The following is a 19,471-nucleotide window of genomic DNA, read 5'->3' as shown; positions in this document are numbered from 1 at the left end:
GCTCAAGGCCATCTTCCTTTACCTTTAATCTGTGGGTGAAATGTCCACAGCAGAGTTACAATGGCCTGTCATTGTGACAATGATCCTTTCCTTGTAGTCTGGGACCAAAGAATCCAGAGCATGGTCTCTTGTAGTGCAGTGGCCAGTAATTGAAGGCAATGACTTATCTCATGGCATTTGCTTATACAAGTCCACAATGTTAATTTTGTTTAAAATAGAAGTACAAGTTATGTCCTAGAAAGCACAGCAGTTACTGATAACTGATCTGTAAGGAAAGTAGAAGGGCATGAAATATTTGTCATGAATTCATGTTGTGTGTGTATGAACTAAAAAAATAAGCCAATTTTCACCAAATGCATGGGTTTCTCCAGTGAGAACAGGGCAGTTCTCATAAAGAATATCAGAGGAGCTGTGGAGTTTGTGTGCAAAATTGACTGTTTTCAAGTGAAAACTTGTTGAAACTCATGGTTTCAACCTGACTTCAGTGTCAAAGTTACTTTACTGTAATTTTGCATTATAAGTGGTGGGACATAAGTGGGGCAGCTCTAGGGAACTGGCCACATTCCAGCCAAGTGGGATGTCCCACATATTTTGAATTATGCAGTTTTCTAAATTAAATCAAATGTTTGGATATTCTCTGGAGTGACTGAACGCCAAATTTTGAGTGCCCTATTCAGAGCCAGGTTGTACAGAGTGCATTGCCTAAGTGCAGTGTCACATCACACCCAAGGTGCTTAACTGGAAATCCTCTATCCTCAGTAGAGTAGCAGGCTCTCTTCTGCATGTCTGTACTGCTCTGGGTTAGCTCAGGTGGGACAGCATGGCTCCACACCCTCTTTGTCTGCTTTGGCATTGCATTGTGACCTTGGGCAAGTGGGAGAGCCCTGGGCAGAATATCATACTACAATTGTATTTGGCTCTTTATATGGAATGAGTAGTTCTGTGTGCTTCTCCATAACAGTGAGCCACTATCTGGCTTCCCAACAAACCAATAAACCCCATCATTAAAAAATCTCAAGGCAAAGGGAACATGTGGCTATAATCACCCACTACAGCAGTGATGTCTACAACACAAAATGCCTTAGCCTATAAATTTGCAGCTGATCACACATGGTGTTGAAGGGCTTCTTATTCAGTAGATGGGCAACTGGCACTTCCCAGGCTTGAACCCTGTGTGTAGTGAAGTACTAATGTCATATTAGGTGGAAGCTCCTCAGCTTCCTTTGACTCCTGTCACTTAGTGTCTTGCAAGACTAGAATCTCAGGGCTTGTAAGGGGGTTTTTTTGCTTTAGCCAGAGAGCAGTCCCCTATCCCTATAAACACAACTTAAACTGCGTTGCAAGAAAAGGACTATGAACATTCCTTCTTTTGCTCCTGTCTAGGAGTGAACTCCTGGCCCCAGTGAAGTCAGTGATAAAGCTCCTCTTGACTACAGTGAGGCCAGGACTACTCCCTAGGAGTTTAAGTTGTATTTCATGGAATACAATAAGAGAACATTGAGCTGTGGACTCCTAGGAACCGATGTGGTGCCTGGCTTTCTCTGAAAACTTCCACTCTTTGTCTCAAAAAGATTTTCAGGATGAGAAAGAGGCTGACCACTGATGACACCATTCACCCTTTTCTGTTAGGGTGACATCAATTTACCCAATAAAAATGTGCATTTTGTTCTCCAGAGATATACAGAAGAAATGTGATTATTTAAGTGGCTACCAATATAAATGACAGGCAAGTAAACTTGATTTGCTGTGCACTTCCTTCTCCCAGCAGGCAAAAATAACATTACATTTGCCAAAATAGCAGCTGATCAGGTGTACTGAAGTTTATTATAATTAAAATGTAATCATCACTGACAGGACATAACAATCATTTGCATTGTTCCATGCAGATAAATGATGCATTTCATTTTGTGCAGCAAGTTTTAGATATAATCAACTGACTTTGGATGGGGAGGTGGGGGGCTCCAATAGTTGAGGCTGGATACAGACTGGGGAGTTTCAGGGGCAAAATGTTTGTTTCCTGTAAAGAATGATTTGGTAACTAAGCCAAAGTCTTGCTGTCACCCTGGCAGTTTCATGGCTTTTCTCTGATTTGGTTATGTGTACATTTGAATCAAATTTCAGTTTCAGTAATGTTTTTTAGGGCTTGATCCAGCTTCTTTAGCTAAACTGCCACAAACTGGATCAGAACCTTAATTTTAACTTACAAATACACTGTAATGTTTTAGTCAAGTACAGTACTTTGGTACCAGGCTCTGCAAACCTCTGCCAGGACTTCAGTGAGAATCTCAGATGAATAAAGCCTCTACATACCACTAAAGCTTTTTAGAGGAAGCCCTGAGTTCCTCATTCATACACAATGATCCAGAAGTGTTAAGTGCCTTTTTTCCCTCTTTTTTTTTTTAGATTTTCATAAATAATGAGTGGCAAAATTCTGAAAGTGGGAGAATATTCCCTGTATATAACCCAGCCACAGGAGAGCAGATCTGTGAGATCCAGGAAGCTGACAAGGTAAAATGTCCTTATAAGATGTTAAAAAAATGTACAACAGGCCAAAACCAACAGCTACTATGGCTGTGCTCCAGAATACCATTGCTAATCTTTCATTAACCCTACGCCGGCATGGTGTGATTATGATATATTGTATGTTTGTTAGGAAATTTCAGATGCCAACTAATTCTTTTTTGGTGTTCACCTCAGTGCTCTGTTTTTCATTCCTCCTTGACAGGTTGATACAGACAAAGCGGTGAGGGCAGCACGCCTTGCTTTCTCTCTAGGCTCAGTGTGGAGGAGAATGGATGCTTCTGAAAGAGGCCATCTCTTGGATAAGCTGGCAGATTTGGTTGAAAGAGACAGGGCAATTCTTGCTGTAAGTGAAGCAAGGGAAAAATCAAGAGTTATCTGCTGAGAGCAGAGTTCTCAGATGTGGAAACTGAAATCAGATTGGCTAATATTTCCAAATATGCTAGACAGGGCCTGATCCAAAGCCTATCTATGTCAATGTCAGTCTTTGCGTGAACTTAGATGGGCTTCAGATTGAGTATGTGTATGTAACGTATCTTAATATTTTTGCTCCATGTTCTAAAATAAAATGGAAAAATGCCTAACACAAATTGTGCCGTAATTAATGAATTGGCAGAGGAAATGCTATGCAGTGCAGAACCAGTCATCTAAATTTTAAAAACTGTGCTTTTTACCACATAAGTAAAGCATATACACTGCAGCATTGTTAATGATGTTTTCTGCATGTCAGCCGCTTTGAACTAAGCCAGTGAACATCTTAATTCCAGCTTTGTCAATACTTAAATCATCTAACCACCAGTGAATGCTATAAAATCACCACAGGGAGAAGGAAGTGCACAGCAAATCAAGTTTACTCGCCTGTCATTTGATTTGTATTTCTAGAGCCAAATTCTTTGCTGAATTGCACTGCATGCAATGCCACTAACTTAATTTTGGATGTAAGTCAGTGTAGAATTAGGCCCTTATTGTTCTGTGAATTAAATTTTGGTCTGTATATATTTACGTAGTACTCCTTCTATTTTGTATGCCATTTATCCATTTGTAACAATTTCTATTAGATAACCGTTGAAAATCAGCTAAGCTACTCAACGTCTAACAAAATTTATTGGATTCTTTTCATTAAGCAATCTGAGACTCTTAAGAGGATATCTTATAAGATACTGTTATTAGTAGGAATATTGACTTGAAAATAAGGTCTTTAGCTTGTTAAATTATGAGCTTCCCTAGAGGAGAGTTTGTTTATTTGATGGTAATAAATAAACTGGCTGTACACTATAGATATCTCAGCCCTCAGCAGGGGTCTTGGCAACTATATAGAGAAATTTTTATATTCACATCAATTATATACAGAAGGATATGTCCATTCTTCTCTTTATGGATTCAGATTGTTAATATAGGGTTACAAGAAGTCCTTGCTCAGCTGTTATCATTAACATAACAGAACCTAGTTTGACAGGCAGTTTTATCTTGGCCTCTGATTAAAGCAATTTTGTATTTATATAATTGGAACAAACACAGTGACTACTACGTCCACACACACACACACACACTTCACTGTTATAGGGATTTTAGGGACTTTTCAAGAAAAATTCTGCCTGTTTCAGATCAATAGAAATATCAACTTCTTCCCCCTTCCCCCCCCCGATAATGCTAAAAGTTCCTCCCCCTAAGTGTTGCAACTTCTATACAAAGTAGTATCAAAAAGGGGGGTTTAATAGCTGAAGCTTCTGGTATGTGACTGTACCAGGGAAGACTATTAGTGTCAGTACTTGAGCACTTGAATAGTGAATACAAAAGTGTATGTAACTTAAATGTGCTCCTTTGCTCATACGCTCTTCACTTTCTTGTCCTCCAGACCATGGAATCACTGAACAGTGGCAAACCCTTTCTTCAGGCTTTCTATGTAGATCTTCAAGGAGTCATAAAAACCTTGCGGTATTATGCAGGTTGGGCAGACAAGATTCATGGAATGACCATTCCTGTAGGTAAGTGGAGTTCAAAGAGCCACAATCCAATTTTTCTTTTGTATTATGTATATAATACACACCTACAAACACTTAGGGAGCCAAATTAAATACTATAGGACCTCTTACTTATAGAATCACCTCCCAGGGCAGGTAGATGAAGCCCTACTACTTGGATTACTTAAAATTAAATTGGAAAAGTTATTCATACTATGTTGCTTGGTACAGGATTAACCTAGAAGAAAATTGTCTAGGTTATTTAATATTTTTCTTTAATGGAGCTAAGTAGAAAGCTCATATGCATATCCATTTGACTGCTGTGTATGTGCATACAGTGCAGTAGAGATAGATACTGCAGTTTAAGGCTGATATTTTACATCCTTTATGAAGTGCTTTGGAACATTTTAAAGTAGAGCGCTGCCAAAAGGCAGGCACGATTTGGGCAAATTTTGTGCATGATCCTTTACACAGGTCTGCCACTAGAACTAATTTTGAGCTCTACCTCCTTGCTTTTCCCACCTTATAGTCTTAGTTGTGCTATATTATGCTACTACACAAGATGCTTTACTGTGCAGCAGATTAATTTGCTGCACAGTAAAGTGTCTCCATCTGCACATGCATGGCAATTAGAGTTCAGTGACTAATTTACTGCACTTCCAGGTAGTTCCATCAGATACAAGTGGTATCTGGCAGATGTTTAGATTAGTTTACTCCAGCTCAAATTGAGCCAGAGTATATTCAATCATATTAACTGCACATGTAGGTGCACCCTACATGGTTTACAGTATGAACTGTTAGTGGCCCACCTGGACTTGGATGGGACTATCAAATTAGTTGTGACTTAAGATCCACATGTGCTTTGAAAGAGTTTGTAATTTTGTTATAGAGAAAGAGCCATAAATATAAAGTACTTTGTGTTTCAACACTTTCTTCCTTCTGGTGTGCAGTGGAATTAAGGTTTAGTTTCATGTACAAGAAAAAAGACTGCTGTTTATATTTTGGTAAAGATAAGAAAAAATAGCAGTGCTTTCTTAGCTTTTCTTTTTAGCTGTCAGCCCTGTCCTCCCCTTCCCTTCCCTTCCCTTCCAGATCTTTCACCAACACTTCTGGTCATTTTCCACTGAAAACACACTAGTTTGCAATCTTGACTGGATGTACCAACTCCTGTAGTTATGCAAAATGGTGCGTGGTAGCAGAAAATTACTTTCTGCACCTGCAGTGGTTCAAATAATGGTACTTATCCTTTACCTACATAATCAAAAATCCTAATTCCTCTCATAAATTTCTGGGAGGGGTTGATCCTTTTCCAAAGCAACACTAACATATTTATTTAAAAATGAGGAACAGCCCTGACATTTATGCTGTGGACTCTTCTCAGTTTGACACATGGAGTCTGTGTACAGTAAGCGCTATATATTTCACATAATTGAGAGAGACTGGGGAACCATACAAAAAGAGAAAAATGCAAGGGGGTGGTATTTTTAAAATTTTATTTTTAAGGAAAATATTTTGTGTCTAAAGTCAAGTCAACCAAATCAATTCCAAATCCATGAGCCATTCAAAAATGATATGTGGCCCTATTAAGCATCGTCCACCCCTGCCTAGGGCTTCAGATGTTTCCAAATCCCTTGGCAGGTATCCTACATGCAGGCCCAACCCCAGAAGCTTGGGGTTTGGATGCCCCCAAGTTTTGCTTGCCCTCAGCCATATGACTGCAGGAGCAAACTAGGGAGGAGTCCCCCATTTCCATAAAGTTGGCTTGTAGCCGAGATCCTCTCACTGGAAGCTGGCCAGTGGAAAGCTAACTATGAGGCTCTCGTAAGGACTCCTGTCTGCAAGCAGACAAGGGTGCAACCCTCCACTACACAGTGCCATTTTAATTACATTACCTTGGTCAGGGTATTTCCCCTGCCGCCATCATGGTCATAGTATTTCCTCTGCTGGGGTTGCCCAGCTTCTAAGCCTTCAGGGGAGGCCAAATGCCTTGGGGGCCACACCAGCAGGGGCCACACAACACACAACACGGGTCATGCCAGGCAAGCCATGGGACCCTGGGCCTTGTGGACACTCCTCCCCTGGTGCTCTGTGTGCCCAGGTGAGCACCTTCCCCCCACACCACTGCACCAAAACCTCTCCCCTCACACTGCTGCACCACATGGGCAAGTGGGAGTGATTTCACCCACACACCAGCCCGCTCCTCCTCCCACTGCACCAGCCACCCCCTGCATGCAACTCTCATCTCCCCACCATATGTGTGGCTAAGCATAAACTCATCCTGAGTTCCCAGCTAGGTGTCACACTGCCCCACCCCCTGGCACGAGGGCAGGAAGCAGCAGCCAGGGGAGGGTGGGAGAGCCCAGAGCCCCTGACAGCTGTTGCGTAAGAGCTATTGTGTGCTGAGCTCTTTAAAAATTTGGCCACTACAATTTAGAAGGAAGAACAGATCATGTCATTCTAACTGAATTCTAGTTTATTCTTCAGCCTGGTATTTAGTTTAACGCAGTTAATGCTAACAAATTAAACCATTAAACCATTAAACCAGATGTAATGGAACTGGTACGTTTTTATAAAAAAAATTACACTGCAAATACCTCTGGTTTGTGCTGTGCTTTAAAGGCTGAAGATGATTTTCACTGCCAATTAGGCTGAGATTCATAAATCCTTTGTGTGCTGCTTGGACTTTAAATTTACACAAGCAAAAGCTCAGAAACTACCATAAATTCATATATTCAGCAAATTTCTTGTTCCATAATCCCTTCTTTCCTTGTCAGCAAATGCCTCTTTCTCACTTATGAGCCCGGCAGGACTACAGAAGACAAGTTAAGTCAGTAAGAGACATTGCCAGTTCAGGATTGCTATTCCAGTCCTGCACATGCAAACAAGTAAAGTAGGACAGCCACTGAAAATTGGAATTTGGTAGGGAGGTGCTTTAAATTGTTGGGGCCCAGTTTTCAGTAACCTTCCTAAGTACAAACCATGATTGCTGGCAAAAGTTCTGGTATCAAGACCCTTGTGCAAACATGGGCTGTAGCACGTGGCTGGGTCCCCCAGTTTTGAAAGTGCAGTTTGGTTCTTTTAAAGGAGTAAGAAATTCCACCCCTTTGCCTGATTCACCTCCATATTACTTCAGTTTTATGCTGTAAACTCAGTTTTAGAACTGCATCCAGGTAAAGCTTCTGACTGTTTATAGGCAATTGATTGTCAAAGGAAGCTGGATATAGGAACAAAAGTGAAAACAAGCCCCTTATTAAATCTCTCTTGGTTAAAGACATTACCATCCTTTGTCTATTCTGATAAGAGGTTTTTACTCGAAAGTGGGCACAGTCCAATGAGAGGCACAGGGTAGAGGGAAGAGGACGAATGTCTTTCATATTCATATTTGTTTTGATTTCAGGGTTTTTAAGGGCCCATACTGCCCTTTACTCTTGTTTGCAAAAACACTACTGATTTTGATAAAAGCAGAACCAGGCCTAGCTAAAACCTATAACATTAATAAATCCATTGCAGTCCAAAGTGCAGTGATAGATACAGCACAGGACAGATCAGGACTTGCAAGACGAATATCCAGAGCTGAATTTCTCATCTCTGTTTCTTAGTTTTTGGGATATGCCACTTCATGAGCCACCTGACTACATACTGGACTCCCTACATAAGCATTCGTAGCAAAATTTAATACCAGGGCACTGTCTAACTCCTGGGAGGGAGCTGGTAAAACACCTCTCTGGCAAACACTCTTAGACTGAGGTGAGGTCCCCTGGTTACAAATGTGGCTTTCCAAATGGACAATTAAAAAGGCTTAAAAATCTCTGGACCCAAGTACCCAGGTCCTACAACCTAGAGCAGAGGTTTTCAAGTCAGCAAACTGAGACAGTACGAGTCTACATCAGCTGAGGATATTAAAAAACAAACGAACATTTTTTTTCATCTAAGATAAGAAAATGTGAAAAATGCTCTTTGGGCATTTCCATTTCTAGAGTCACCTTAACAATTTGATAGAATAATACAGATAGGGGATCAGACTAGCAGCCTGGGTGTTCCCTATCTATTTCATGGGTCTGCCACAGTGTAGGCTTCTCCCACTGTCACCTGCACGCCTCACTCCTTACCTGCAGGTACCAATCCTAGGTGGAAGGCAGAAGTTCATGCCCCTTATTCGTGCTGATGAGATACATTTTTGCAAGTCAGCCTATTTAAAATCAAAAGGATGACTTGCCAGTGCCCACTTACACGAGTATGAGGCTCACAGGGAAGCCCTCTGTCACCCATTTGATCTTCAGTTACTTTGCTTATTACACAAAGCATTAATGAATAATGAATGAGAGGGTGAACTTTTTGACACAGGGACCTGTCAGCTGAGATCAAGAAGGAAACCTCAGTCTTACATGAACAGCCATCAGCAACACCAGCTTTCAGTCACTTCTGACTTGGGTCCATGGCTTGGCTGCAAAATTTTATATCCTCCTGCCAACTCCTCAGTTAGCAGGGTAACTTTCTATATTATCTTTCAATAAATAGCTCTTAATAGTCTTAGAATTGGCTAATAGGGATGCTGCTTTTGGATTTTATAGCTGTCCTAAGAATCTGACCAGAGTTTTCACCAACCCTGGATATGAGCTAAGTGTGCCTAAAAATGTTTAACCAAAGCCCCAGTGCAACAGGTCAGGCTCTGTATTGGTTATAATGGCTAATTTATCAGATTTAAAGAGGTTCCCCAGGAGAGGCTTGTTCTTCAAGATGGACAGCCTAAGACAGTGTACAGCAAATTTTCCCTCCTACAGGGATGCAGAATAAGCTCTCTCAAATGACAACAGATCACACTCTCAAAGCCACTGCAGAAAAGTTTGGGCTCTGTTGAGATGAAAGTCTGGATCTTCATGTCTGGCACAGATGGAACTTCTTTCAGTCACCTTGTGGCGGGTGTTGGATATACAGACTGCATTCAGGCAACCTCCTGCCTGCTGGCAGCTACTAGGAGAGTGCTGGGGAGAGTGAGTGAGAATCCTAACAAGCATCATAAACAGCATTAGCACCTTTTTATACCACCTCTAAGTAGCAGCATTTTCATTATTGTGGGTTTTATAAGTGTATATTAAAACTGTAAAAATTTCATTGTTGTCTGGTTCAGTTTTGGAGCAGAGACAATTTGAGCCTTTTAGTGTTCATTGTTTAGTTAAAATGACTCACTTCACCAAATTTCATTATTATGCTTTTGTTTTATGGTGTGCAGCAGGCAGCCCACAGATATACCTTTGGTATTTCCAACCGTACCTTAATCCCCTGTGTAATCTGAAGTCTGCAGTGTTTGCTGATGGAGTTGTTATTAAATGTCCTCATAAATCCCCCTTAATTGTGATGTCTGTACATGATGGACATTTGAAATAGGTATCAAAAGAGCAGTTATTCTGGAATCTGGCAGAAGCCTTGGATTGGAAGGACTCAGAAAAATGCTGACAGAGGAAAGACTATGCCATTCTGACTAATCAAATTAACTGTCATATTTGGGTTCCCTGCAGCTTTGCCTCTTGAGAAGCAATGACAGAGGGATGGCCACAACTCAGCTGGTGGTAAAGCTCCATTACTGTCCTGGTATTTGATACCTGGGGCACACTTTTTTTTCCAGCTTATAACTGGCAGCTCACTTCATTCATTGGTCCCCAGGCCAGGTCTCAATCCTGTGTGCTGGGCCACCACAGCTCAGGCCCCTCAAGCGTGCAGGGCAGGCAGAGACAGAGCCTCATGCAGCTGTACAAGGATGCCCTGGCCAGGGCCTAATCACACTCGCTGTCGCTCTTGTAGTGCACTAGTGTGTTGCAGCCTGCTCTTTGGGAATCCCTGCAGTATTGTGAGTGTGCTAAGGATCTTTCAAGCACAGTGTTGCCCAGCGCAGGCCCATATTTTCTATTAACACTTCAATTATTCTTTTAGTTATGCAGATGCAGAGCATTTGGATTCTTTTGCCATGTAACCGCTGCTGTGTTCTTTACCATTTGTTTCCTGTGGTCTTGCCTACACAGACCAAACTGACTGATCAGCCCTTTTTCTTCCCCTATGTGATGCTCTCTCTCTCACTCCTCCTATTTATCTTTCTCTTTGCACCACTTCTTTTCTCTTCTCATTCCCTCTCTTACTATTACCTCTTGCTTTATACTTACATTGCATTTTTGGTATCCTGAAAATGTTACCACTTTGAAGCCAAATCCCAGCTGATTCATGTATTGTTTCCATTCTATTGTGTTTCCCCTACACAAAGCAAATGAAATAGACTTGCAGAAAAAAGTAAGCCTAAGAAAGTTTGTTTCTAATCAAAGTTAAGACAAAGCCTATATTTAAAACCAGGAAACTTTCTGGATTAACCCATTTATTGTTACCAGATGTCTGATATGAAATAAGCATTCAGTGCTGTGATTTCGGTCCTTCCCCTGAGAATAAGCCTAGGTACACTTGACCAACCTTACTCATATTTAATTGAAATTATTCTTATGTATGAACAGATGTCTACATGCATAAATACATATGTGTTGTTATAGACAAAAGTTCACTCTCAGGGTTTATATACACTGCAGTTAACACAGGACTTACCTAGGCATAGTCTTAAGGCCCCTAGCACCAGACAGAAAAATAGCTGACTTGGGTTTGATGGGTTTGACCCAGGGCTAACATCCCCAGCTCAAGAGTGGCATTAACCCAGGCTTCAACTCCCACTTTGCACTACAATGTAGGGGACATCATTTCTCATTTGCCCTCCCATAGTTCCTCCAGAGCAGACACTGTTTTCTTGTAGTTGATACAACTGAATGGGAAAGAATCTAAGAGTGCTCTGTGGCAAAGGGGGAGAGGATCTGCTCCTAGACACAGGTGCAGGATCAATGAGGATTCAGTAATCTGGTTAGGACCCACCCAGGCACTCAGTCTTAATGCGCCAGTCACCTGGGTTAACTGTACAGCGCCAGAGAAGTCCAGCCCCAAGCAAGGCCCTGTGAAAGGGAGCTTGCAAAACACAGATCTGACCCCAAGCCAGGATGCCATCAGGCTTCTGCTTTCTTCATGAATTTGCCTGGGATGACTCTGTAAACTACACTTATTTAGCAAAAAAAGAGAAATTCCCTATGTGAGTCTTTATTGTAGGCTACTAGCACCTACCACATCTTAGTTCTTTGGGGTTTAAAATAATACTTGCTGGTGACTCAGAAAGTTAATTAGGTAATTCCCTCAAGAGTCCTGTTTTTGTATGTAGGTTCCACTTCTCCACATAGTACATTTTCTCTTCTATCTCTTCACTTACAAGGTCTTTATTTACACATCATCCCTCTGGTATTTTTACCCAGCTAAAGACAAGTCGGAAAGCAGTTCTTTAGCTCCATCATTTCAGAATCAGCAGAGACATTGTCCCCCTCCACATTCATTATCTCCCCTCTTTGGCTGATGTTTATAAAAACTTTCTTACTCACTTTTGTCTTGTTTTACTACTGCCTTTAGCTTTCCCCTGCCAGCTTTACCTGACTGCATATTTTTTGCTTAGTCCCACTCCCAATGCAGGCCTTTTTTAGCAAGTCCTTTGTGATACCACAGTGGTGATAACTTATTTCTGGCTCTTGTCTTTTGCAGAGAAATTGGATTCAGTTGTATATCCATTTCAGTGGCTTTTAGGGTTTTCTATCCTTTGTTCTCAATTGTGGCTTCTTCTATATTGTTCTATTCCACCAGACTCCCATTATTTTCAGTGGGATCTGGGCAAGCCCAGCACTGCTTTCTTATATTGTTGTGTTCCATCCATCCCTTTACACTGGAAATTGCCATTTTACCCCCTTTAACTTTTTCTTCTCTTTTTTTAGGCTGGAATCAGGAAAAGCAAGTAAACAGCTTCCTTTGAGGCCACCACTAAAACTTCATTGCACATAGATTCACTCTTTCCCAAGGAACCTTTGTATGAGGTGCCTAAACACCTTTGTTCTTGGGAAAGAAAAATTGGGTTGCTCTTGAACTCAGATTTCCCATGCTGGCTCACGAAAGACATTTCAATGACTTCTTTATTTCTTTTACTGCCATCAAAGGCCGATCCTTTAAGCTTCTTCCCCCCACTCTATTTTTTTGTTCTGCCAAGTCAAACTGCACTTGATAGTAACCATGCTCATCTGTTTCAGATGGAGATTATTTTACGTTTACAAGACATGAACCCATCGGAGTGTGTGGACAGATCATCCCTGTGAGTATCTCTACTAGCGCCTCATATTTATTTTCATTTGAACCAGCTCTCTTTAAAGACACATAAAACGTGGACCTCAGCTATGTGTGTTTTCCATTACGAAAAAAGCTGAGCTCATATTGTTGACATATCTTTAACAGCCTCCCTGCAAATGCTTATTTGAACATGCTAATAGGGTTTTAGCTCTGTTATTAGGAGTTAAGTTCTCAAGTCATAGAATTCTCATGATTAAAACAAGCAAAGCAAAACACAGTGTTAATATGCTGTCAGTGGTTATGGATGTTCACACAACTTACGGAAAATTGATGCTTTGCTGTGGCACTCTTTTTATTTATTTAGTTTTTACTGTGATTTAACAGTCTCCTCTGAGATCCTGGGAGAATGTTATGTATTTTAATTCTATTTTTTCCTGGTATTTCTTTTTATAAGGCTAGGGAAGAAGAAACTCCAGAAGATATGTCATTACAATTAATATCATGCAAATAATTAAAAACATGAAAGGTTTGTTTTTCTTGTTACAAGAGACAGACTTAATATTTTACTAAATGTAATACTTTTTCACATGGTAATATCCACCTTCAACAGACTTTTGCTGAACGCTGCATGTGAACACTGTTGAATAAGTTAGGTTTTCAAAAGTGCTGGTTAATTGGTTTTGGCAGAAATTTCAGTGGGAGGCTCATGTATAGCTATTAAAATACGGTGTGGAAGCTTTTCCTTTACAAAGCATTGGGGAAGGAATCAAGATGTTCTCTGAATTTTGTTGTTGTTGTTGTTTTTTTGTCTTGTTCATGTTAACCACAAGCCACTAAATAGCCTGGATGCATTTGCAACAGAGAGATTCCAGTAAAAAAGAAGCAACCAGAAAAGATTGCCTTAACAATGGAAAGCCCTCTTTTTCCTATTACTATTTATTATTATTTCATTTCTTTGTGGAGGGGTGACTGTTGTGCTTGGCACTCTTCAGAAACTAGGACAACCATGGGAAGGAGCTCACAGTCAAAGGCACCCCTCCTGCAGACATCCCTGCACATTCTTAACTTAATTCACATGAGTAGCTCTGCTGAATGAGTAGCTTCAATGGCAGTGCGTGCATGTGTTACACATTTGCAGACATGCTTGCAGGATCAGAACTTTTGCGCCCGTTCCCAATGCAACCAGGCATTTTCTGAGACCTATTCAACACCCTCGACTAACAAGTTCCACTGATGCCACTAGGAGCTGAGGACATTCAGCACTTGGCAGGAGGTATTCAAGATCGTGCATTTGTTTGGTTTAGATTTGCTACTCTAGGAAAGACGCCCTTATCCAAGGCAACCCTGCCATATATTACAAAAATAAAATGGCAGAGAGCTAACATAAAGCAAAGCTTCCTTTCCTGCTCCACATCTGATGCCTGTGAAAATTTACCCTCATCAACAGCGTTGCAGCATTCCTTATGGCCATTTAGGGCCAGGTGATGGGACTCCTTCCTCTCTCTTTCAGTTAGAGGGGGATCCAGCTTAAGTGCCTCAGGCATCGCAACAAGAAAAGAAAAGTCAGACAGGCAGGTAGGTAGATCCCAGGCCAGGATCTGGCCCTAAAATAGACACGGCAGCACAGTCCAAACCAATCCAGCTAAGTATACTGCATGTAAATAGGTTGGAGTTGTGTATATTTGTTTTCAGTGAAACATACAGAGGAATCTTCCAAGAGAAAGATAAGGGAAGAACTTGTTGTGTTCCTAACAATGGACACCTATTTTTACACCGCCACATTTTGCACAATAAACTCTTCAGAGCTTTGGCTGCAACAGGCAACACAAGTGTAGGCTGTCAGCATGCTGTCGGCCCAATAGTTTTACTCCTAGGTTTATATGCTGGGTATGGAATTAAAACATCACTCTGTCTCCAAAGTTTATAAACAACTAAGGGGGAAAGAAATAGGGTGTTCAGTGAAGGAAAGACATTTGTGTATTTTTTCAAGCTTGCCAGGGGCTAGAGAGAGGTCTATGAGAGTGGCAGCTGATATGCTTCAGGCAGTAACACCTTCTAGCTAGTGGTTGATTCCTTGTGACTGATACTTTTCTATTTTCTTTCCAAGTGAGATTATTAGTTACATCCCTGAGACCATTCCTATAAATGGAGATGTGAGTAACTTTACTCACCTCCACATTTCAGCTGAAAGCTCAAGTAAGTCTGAATGTTTGCAGGATACCAGACATCTAGGATGACGGCTGCTATAGAGAACCTTAACTGTTTGGCCCATCAAAACAAGTATGCTAGGCCAAATCTTCTGCTACAGTAAACTGAAGCTGAAGACAATGGAGTTGCACAAATTAACACCAGGAGATAATTTTGTCCAATTTGTTGTCTGTATTTCATATCAATTGCAAGAACAAGAACAAGTTTTAATACAAATGACATAGGGGGTAATAAAACTGTACTGACACAGCAGAAGAATTGGGGGGTGGGCATTGTTAAATGCTATCAAAGGTTAAGTATTTGTTCAAGTGCTCCAGGATTAGAGTCCTATGTTAAAAAATCTCTAGTGTTGGCAAGCAAAAATTTTTTTCTCAGGGCAACAGAAGCAGGAAGTATTTGTCCTCAAGAGTTAAGAAATATAAAACATACCAATGACAAAATATTAAATGAAATTAAAAGCTGTGAATAAAAATTAACAGATAACACAAAATCCTTTTGTGAGGATTGGGGGCAAGGGTTATAATTCTTTGAACAGAAGAGAAAGAAGAATTCAAAGGGCAATGTCACCTCTTTCTTAATGGGGGTAATTAAAAAACCCTTGCTTTGTCCTGGGCAAGATTTATGTTGAGGATAAGCCTGAGAAATCAGAGAGGTAGCAGCTTGACATCTCACAAACAAAGCACTACTGCAATATTTTTCCATCTATCTTTTATTTTTTCCTGCAGTGGAACTTCCCCCTGCTGATGTTTGCGTGGAAGATTGCTCCAGCTCTGTGTTGTGGCAATACAGTAGTTATTAAACCAGCAGAGCAAACACCACTCAGTGCTCTCTATATGGGAGCCCTCATCAAGGAGGTAAGAATAATTGACAGGAATAATGTCTCCATCTCTCTTTACAGTTAAAGAACTACCAGAGTGTATCTGGTTTAATTTGCTTGGTCAAGTTTTCACAAGCTATGTTTCCTCTCATTCTGTTTTGATAGGCTGGCTTTCCACCAGGAGTAGTCAATATTTTGCCAGGATTTGGTCCAATTGTTGGTGCAGCAATAGCTTCTCATGTTGGCATAGATAAAATTGCTTTTACTGGATCTACTGAGGTAAGTGTGTATTCTAAAATATGTTACTGTAAGATATGAATCAAGAAAATATTTAGGGAACTATAGCCAAGCTCTTGACCTAACTTCCTCAGTGTCATGTAGTAGAAAGGATATATCCACAGCAGAATGGCCCATGCTTCCACCTAAACCTATATACTACCAACACAGAACTATTACTTTCCCTTCATTCCTGCTGTGCCAAAAATCTTGGTTCAAATACACCTGGAAAAATATTACTAGGGTTTGCAAGGACTCAAAGACATGACACACTAAATATGAGTAGACAGATGCTAGGGTAGATATGCACCTTTATAGACTAACTAAACAGACCAAATAGACTGACTAGACAGATCCTGACCTATAAGCCATTATGGGTAATTTGTGTGTCCTAGAAGCTACCAAAGAGGTTAACTCTGATAATGGTTGTAGCCTACCTAAGGGGAGCTAAGCCAATCAGAATACCAACTTTGCTAGGTCTTGGATGTGCAAAGACTGCTGTTATCAGGGGATGACAAAGGTACACAAGCTGATGCCACAGAGAAGGCTCCTTATCTCTCAGTCTGAGGAGGAAAAAAGGAATCCATAAGGAAAGGAATCTCAGCAGGAATTTCAGATCTGGTTATATTTAGAGAGTGCTAAAAACAGGCTCTGTTGCATTCAGACTTTGACAAACCATTGTATGGAAGAAGCCTACAACTCCAGGGGTCTGTCCTCTCCTTGATATAAGTACATAACTCCCACGTATGTCAATTGCTGCTTTGTGTGCATCAAGCATGGACTGCCCTTCACAGTGAGGTAATTTGCTCTTGGTGTGAGATTATAAATTATCTAATCCAGCAGCTCTTATAGACATGTGTGGTAACTCCTGCTGAAGTCAATGGGCATCTTGTGTGTACAGTGACTACAGAAACAGATGAAAGTATTACTTAAAATATTTATCGTGTCAGGTCTATAATAAATTTGGATATCACAGCATGAGCCTAAATTATCAGTAAAATATGGATGCAATTTTGTGCCTGATTTACACGCACAATTACCTGAAAGTAAATTCCCCTGTGCAATTGTGCGCAGATTTATATAACATTTTAGGTTATAATACACAAAAGATAATATAAAGCATCAGCTGTAACATCAGTATTCAGATAAATTACAACTATTGTATTAGATCTGTAATGTAACAACTTTATATTAGCAACACAAACTATTGGAAACCTTAATATGAGCTGATTTCCCCCTATAAATTAAGTTGAAACAATTGTTTTCATAAAGATATGTGGTCTGTGTTTAAGATAAATATTCTATTATACAGGATGTTGCACTGTTTGGGGGAGGAAAAATACAGATGGGTTAGGTTTCAAAGTTGTCTTTTGTAGCCAAAATAAATTTTTATTGTACTTTCAGACAGCTTTACTTTTAATAGGCATTTAAACTCAAAAGTTGTGGGTTTTATACTAACTCAGTGTCTACCTTTAAAAGCCTTACTAATAGGAAGTGAAAAGCATTACAGAGATGAAAAAGCAATTCTCTAAGAACCTAAAGCAAGAACAGATGGAACATTTTAATGCAGAGTTAGTGTAAACTGTTCCATATTGTTTCTGATTTCCTGTAACACTGAATACTTGTAACAGCAAGTCAACATTGTAACATTTTAAATACAGTACTGTAAGATCAACTGTTATATAAAGAGCCTCAGACTCTTCAGAAACCATTTCCAGTTTTTTTAATGAAATTTAAATGGAAATATATTATCTCTACTTATATTTACAGCCAGTGTATATTCCGGTGAATTCCAGCAGCCATCAGATATCCCCACAGCCAAAATATTAATGGCCATTTCCACCAGCTCTTTCAGATGCTAGTACCAGGAGTTAACATGTTAGCTTTAACAAGTTAATGAGAAAATGCATCAGTAGAAAAGCAAAGTTAGTTAAGTTTAAATGCCTGGAGCATGGATTTGTCTCACTTTTCCATTATTAGAATTACAGAAAAAAAATTGGAATCATGCATGCTGTAAGTAAGAGTTCATTCACCTGACCTTCTGCCTGCAAAAGTCACCATTTCCATACAGAACTTCTGTGCAAAATAAGAGCAACTGAGCCCCACCGTCCCTATCCTAAGCTGTTACTCTCCAGGGGAAAATAAGTCGCTCTTGCTGCAGGGTTTTTTTATGAGTAGTATATCTATATACTTTATGAATGTGTGTACACGTTTGTACATATATGTGTGTATACATGCATACATATATATACATATACATATATACACACGCACACACACACACTACCCGATTGCCCCTCAAGAATGATATGGGGGGCAGAGATGGAGTGCTATCACCCACCAACCCACACCATCGCAGCCTCCTAGGAGCGAGGGAGGGGGAAGCTTGCCCTGCCATCCCCTCCATCCCCCTCTGCCTCCAGCACCACCGGCCTTGCCCCCCACCAATTCATCTCCTCTGGTTATTTCACTAACCAATCACAGTGCTCCAAGACAGACAGACAGGCAGATGAACTAAGCCCTTTATACACACACACACACACACACACACACACACACACACGTACACTCATGCAGTATATCAATACACACACACACACACACACACACATATATATCTATATCTATAGATATCTATATATATATCTATATATCTATCTATATATATATCTATATATTAGGGGTGTGCGAAGCTTTGGTCCCTTTAATCTCTTCAAATTGAATCGGAACCCTCCAAATAGATTCAGAGAGATTCGGAAAGATTCGGTGATTCGGACATAGACACAGCTTTAAATGTTTTTTCTACATACCTCTAGGTAGCAGATGGCTCGTGAATGCTGTGATGCTGGGGCACATTGAGTGTCCCACAGGAGCGCAGGGGGCTCTCAAGCACGCTTGGCAGCAGACCTGAAAGTGGACCGGAAGCACTTCTGGTCCACTTCCAAGTCCACCAGAGAGCGCGCGGGGGGGCTCCTCTGTGCCCTGCCCCCTGGCTTGGCGACTGGTGCCTCCTGAGTCTGGGGGGCATGTGGGGTCCCCCCATGACTGACTGCTGAGCCGGGGAGGTGTGGGGGGGGCCCCCGGCATGCTCCCCGGCAGACCCTGGAAGTACTTCTGGTCCACTTCTGGATTCACCGCCAAGCATGCGGGGGATGCCCTGCACTCCTGTGGGACACTCCATCTGCCCCAGCATTGCAGTGTTCACGAGCTGCACCTGGTACCTCAAGGTATATAGAAAAAATATTTAAAGCTGTGTCTGTGGTCAAATCGCTGATTCTCCAAATCAGCATCGAATCTTCAGATTCAAATTTGGCCAAATTGAATCAGGGACAGTGATCCGAATCAATGAATTGAATCACTGTCCCCCAGTCCAATTCAGGCAGAATCCGAATTGAATAGGGCCCACTTCTCACACCCTTAAAATATGTATATATCTCTCTACATATATATACATATATATACATATATATATATATATATATATATATACACACACATATATATATAT

At 40.8% G+C, this 19,471-nt stretch overlaps 1 protein-coding gene across 2 annotated transcripts in view; it reads left to right on the top strand.

Annotated features, from left to right (window-relative positions):
* Positions 1–19,471, top strand: part of ALDH1A2 (aldehyde dehydrogenase 1 family member A2) — a 91,643-nt gene that overhangs the window by 37,289 nt on the left and 34,883 nt on the right. For both annotated transcript variants that reach the window (XM_019504297.1, XM_019504298.1), the window contains exons 2-7: positions 2,404–2,508; positions 2,726–2,866; positions 4,376–4,505; positions 12,626–12,687; positions 15,596–15,724; positions 15,853–15,966. In XM_019504297.1, coding sequence (XP_019359842.1) covers positions 2,404–2,508; positions 2,726–2,866; positions 4,376–4,505; positions 12,626–12,687; positions 15,596–15,724; positions 15,853–15,966 — 681 coding nt within the window. The remainder of the gene's footprint in view (positions 1–2,403; positions 2,509–2,725; positions 2,867–4,375; positions 4,506–12,625; positions 12,688–15,595; positions 15,725–15,852; positions 15,967–19,471) is intronic.

The sequence above is a fragment of the Gavialis gangeticus genome, unplaced genomic scaffold, assembly GCF_001723915.1.
Source record: "Gavialis gangeticus isolate Ggan-Ray unplaced genomic scaffold, GavGan_comp1, whole genome shotgun sequence".
Classification (NCBI taxonomy): Eukaryota; Metazoa; Chordata; order Crocodylia; family Gavialidae; genus Gavialis; species Gavialis gangeticus.
Note: the sequence above shows the minus strand (reverse complement) of the source record. Positions and strands in the feature narration are given on the sequence as shown.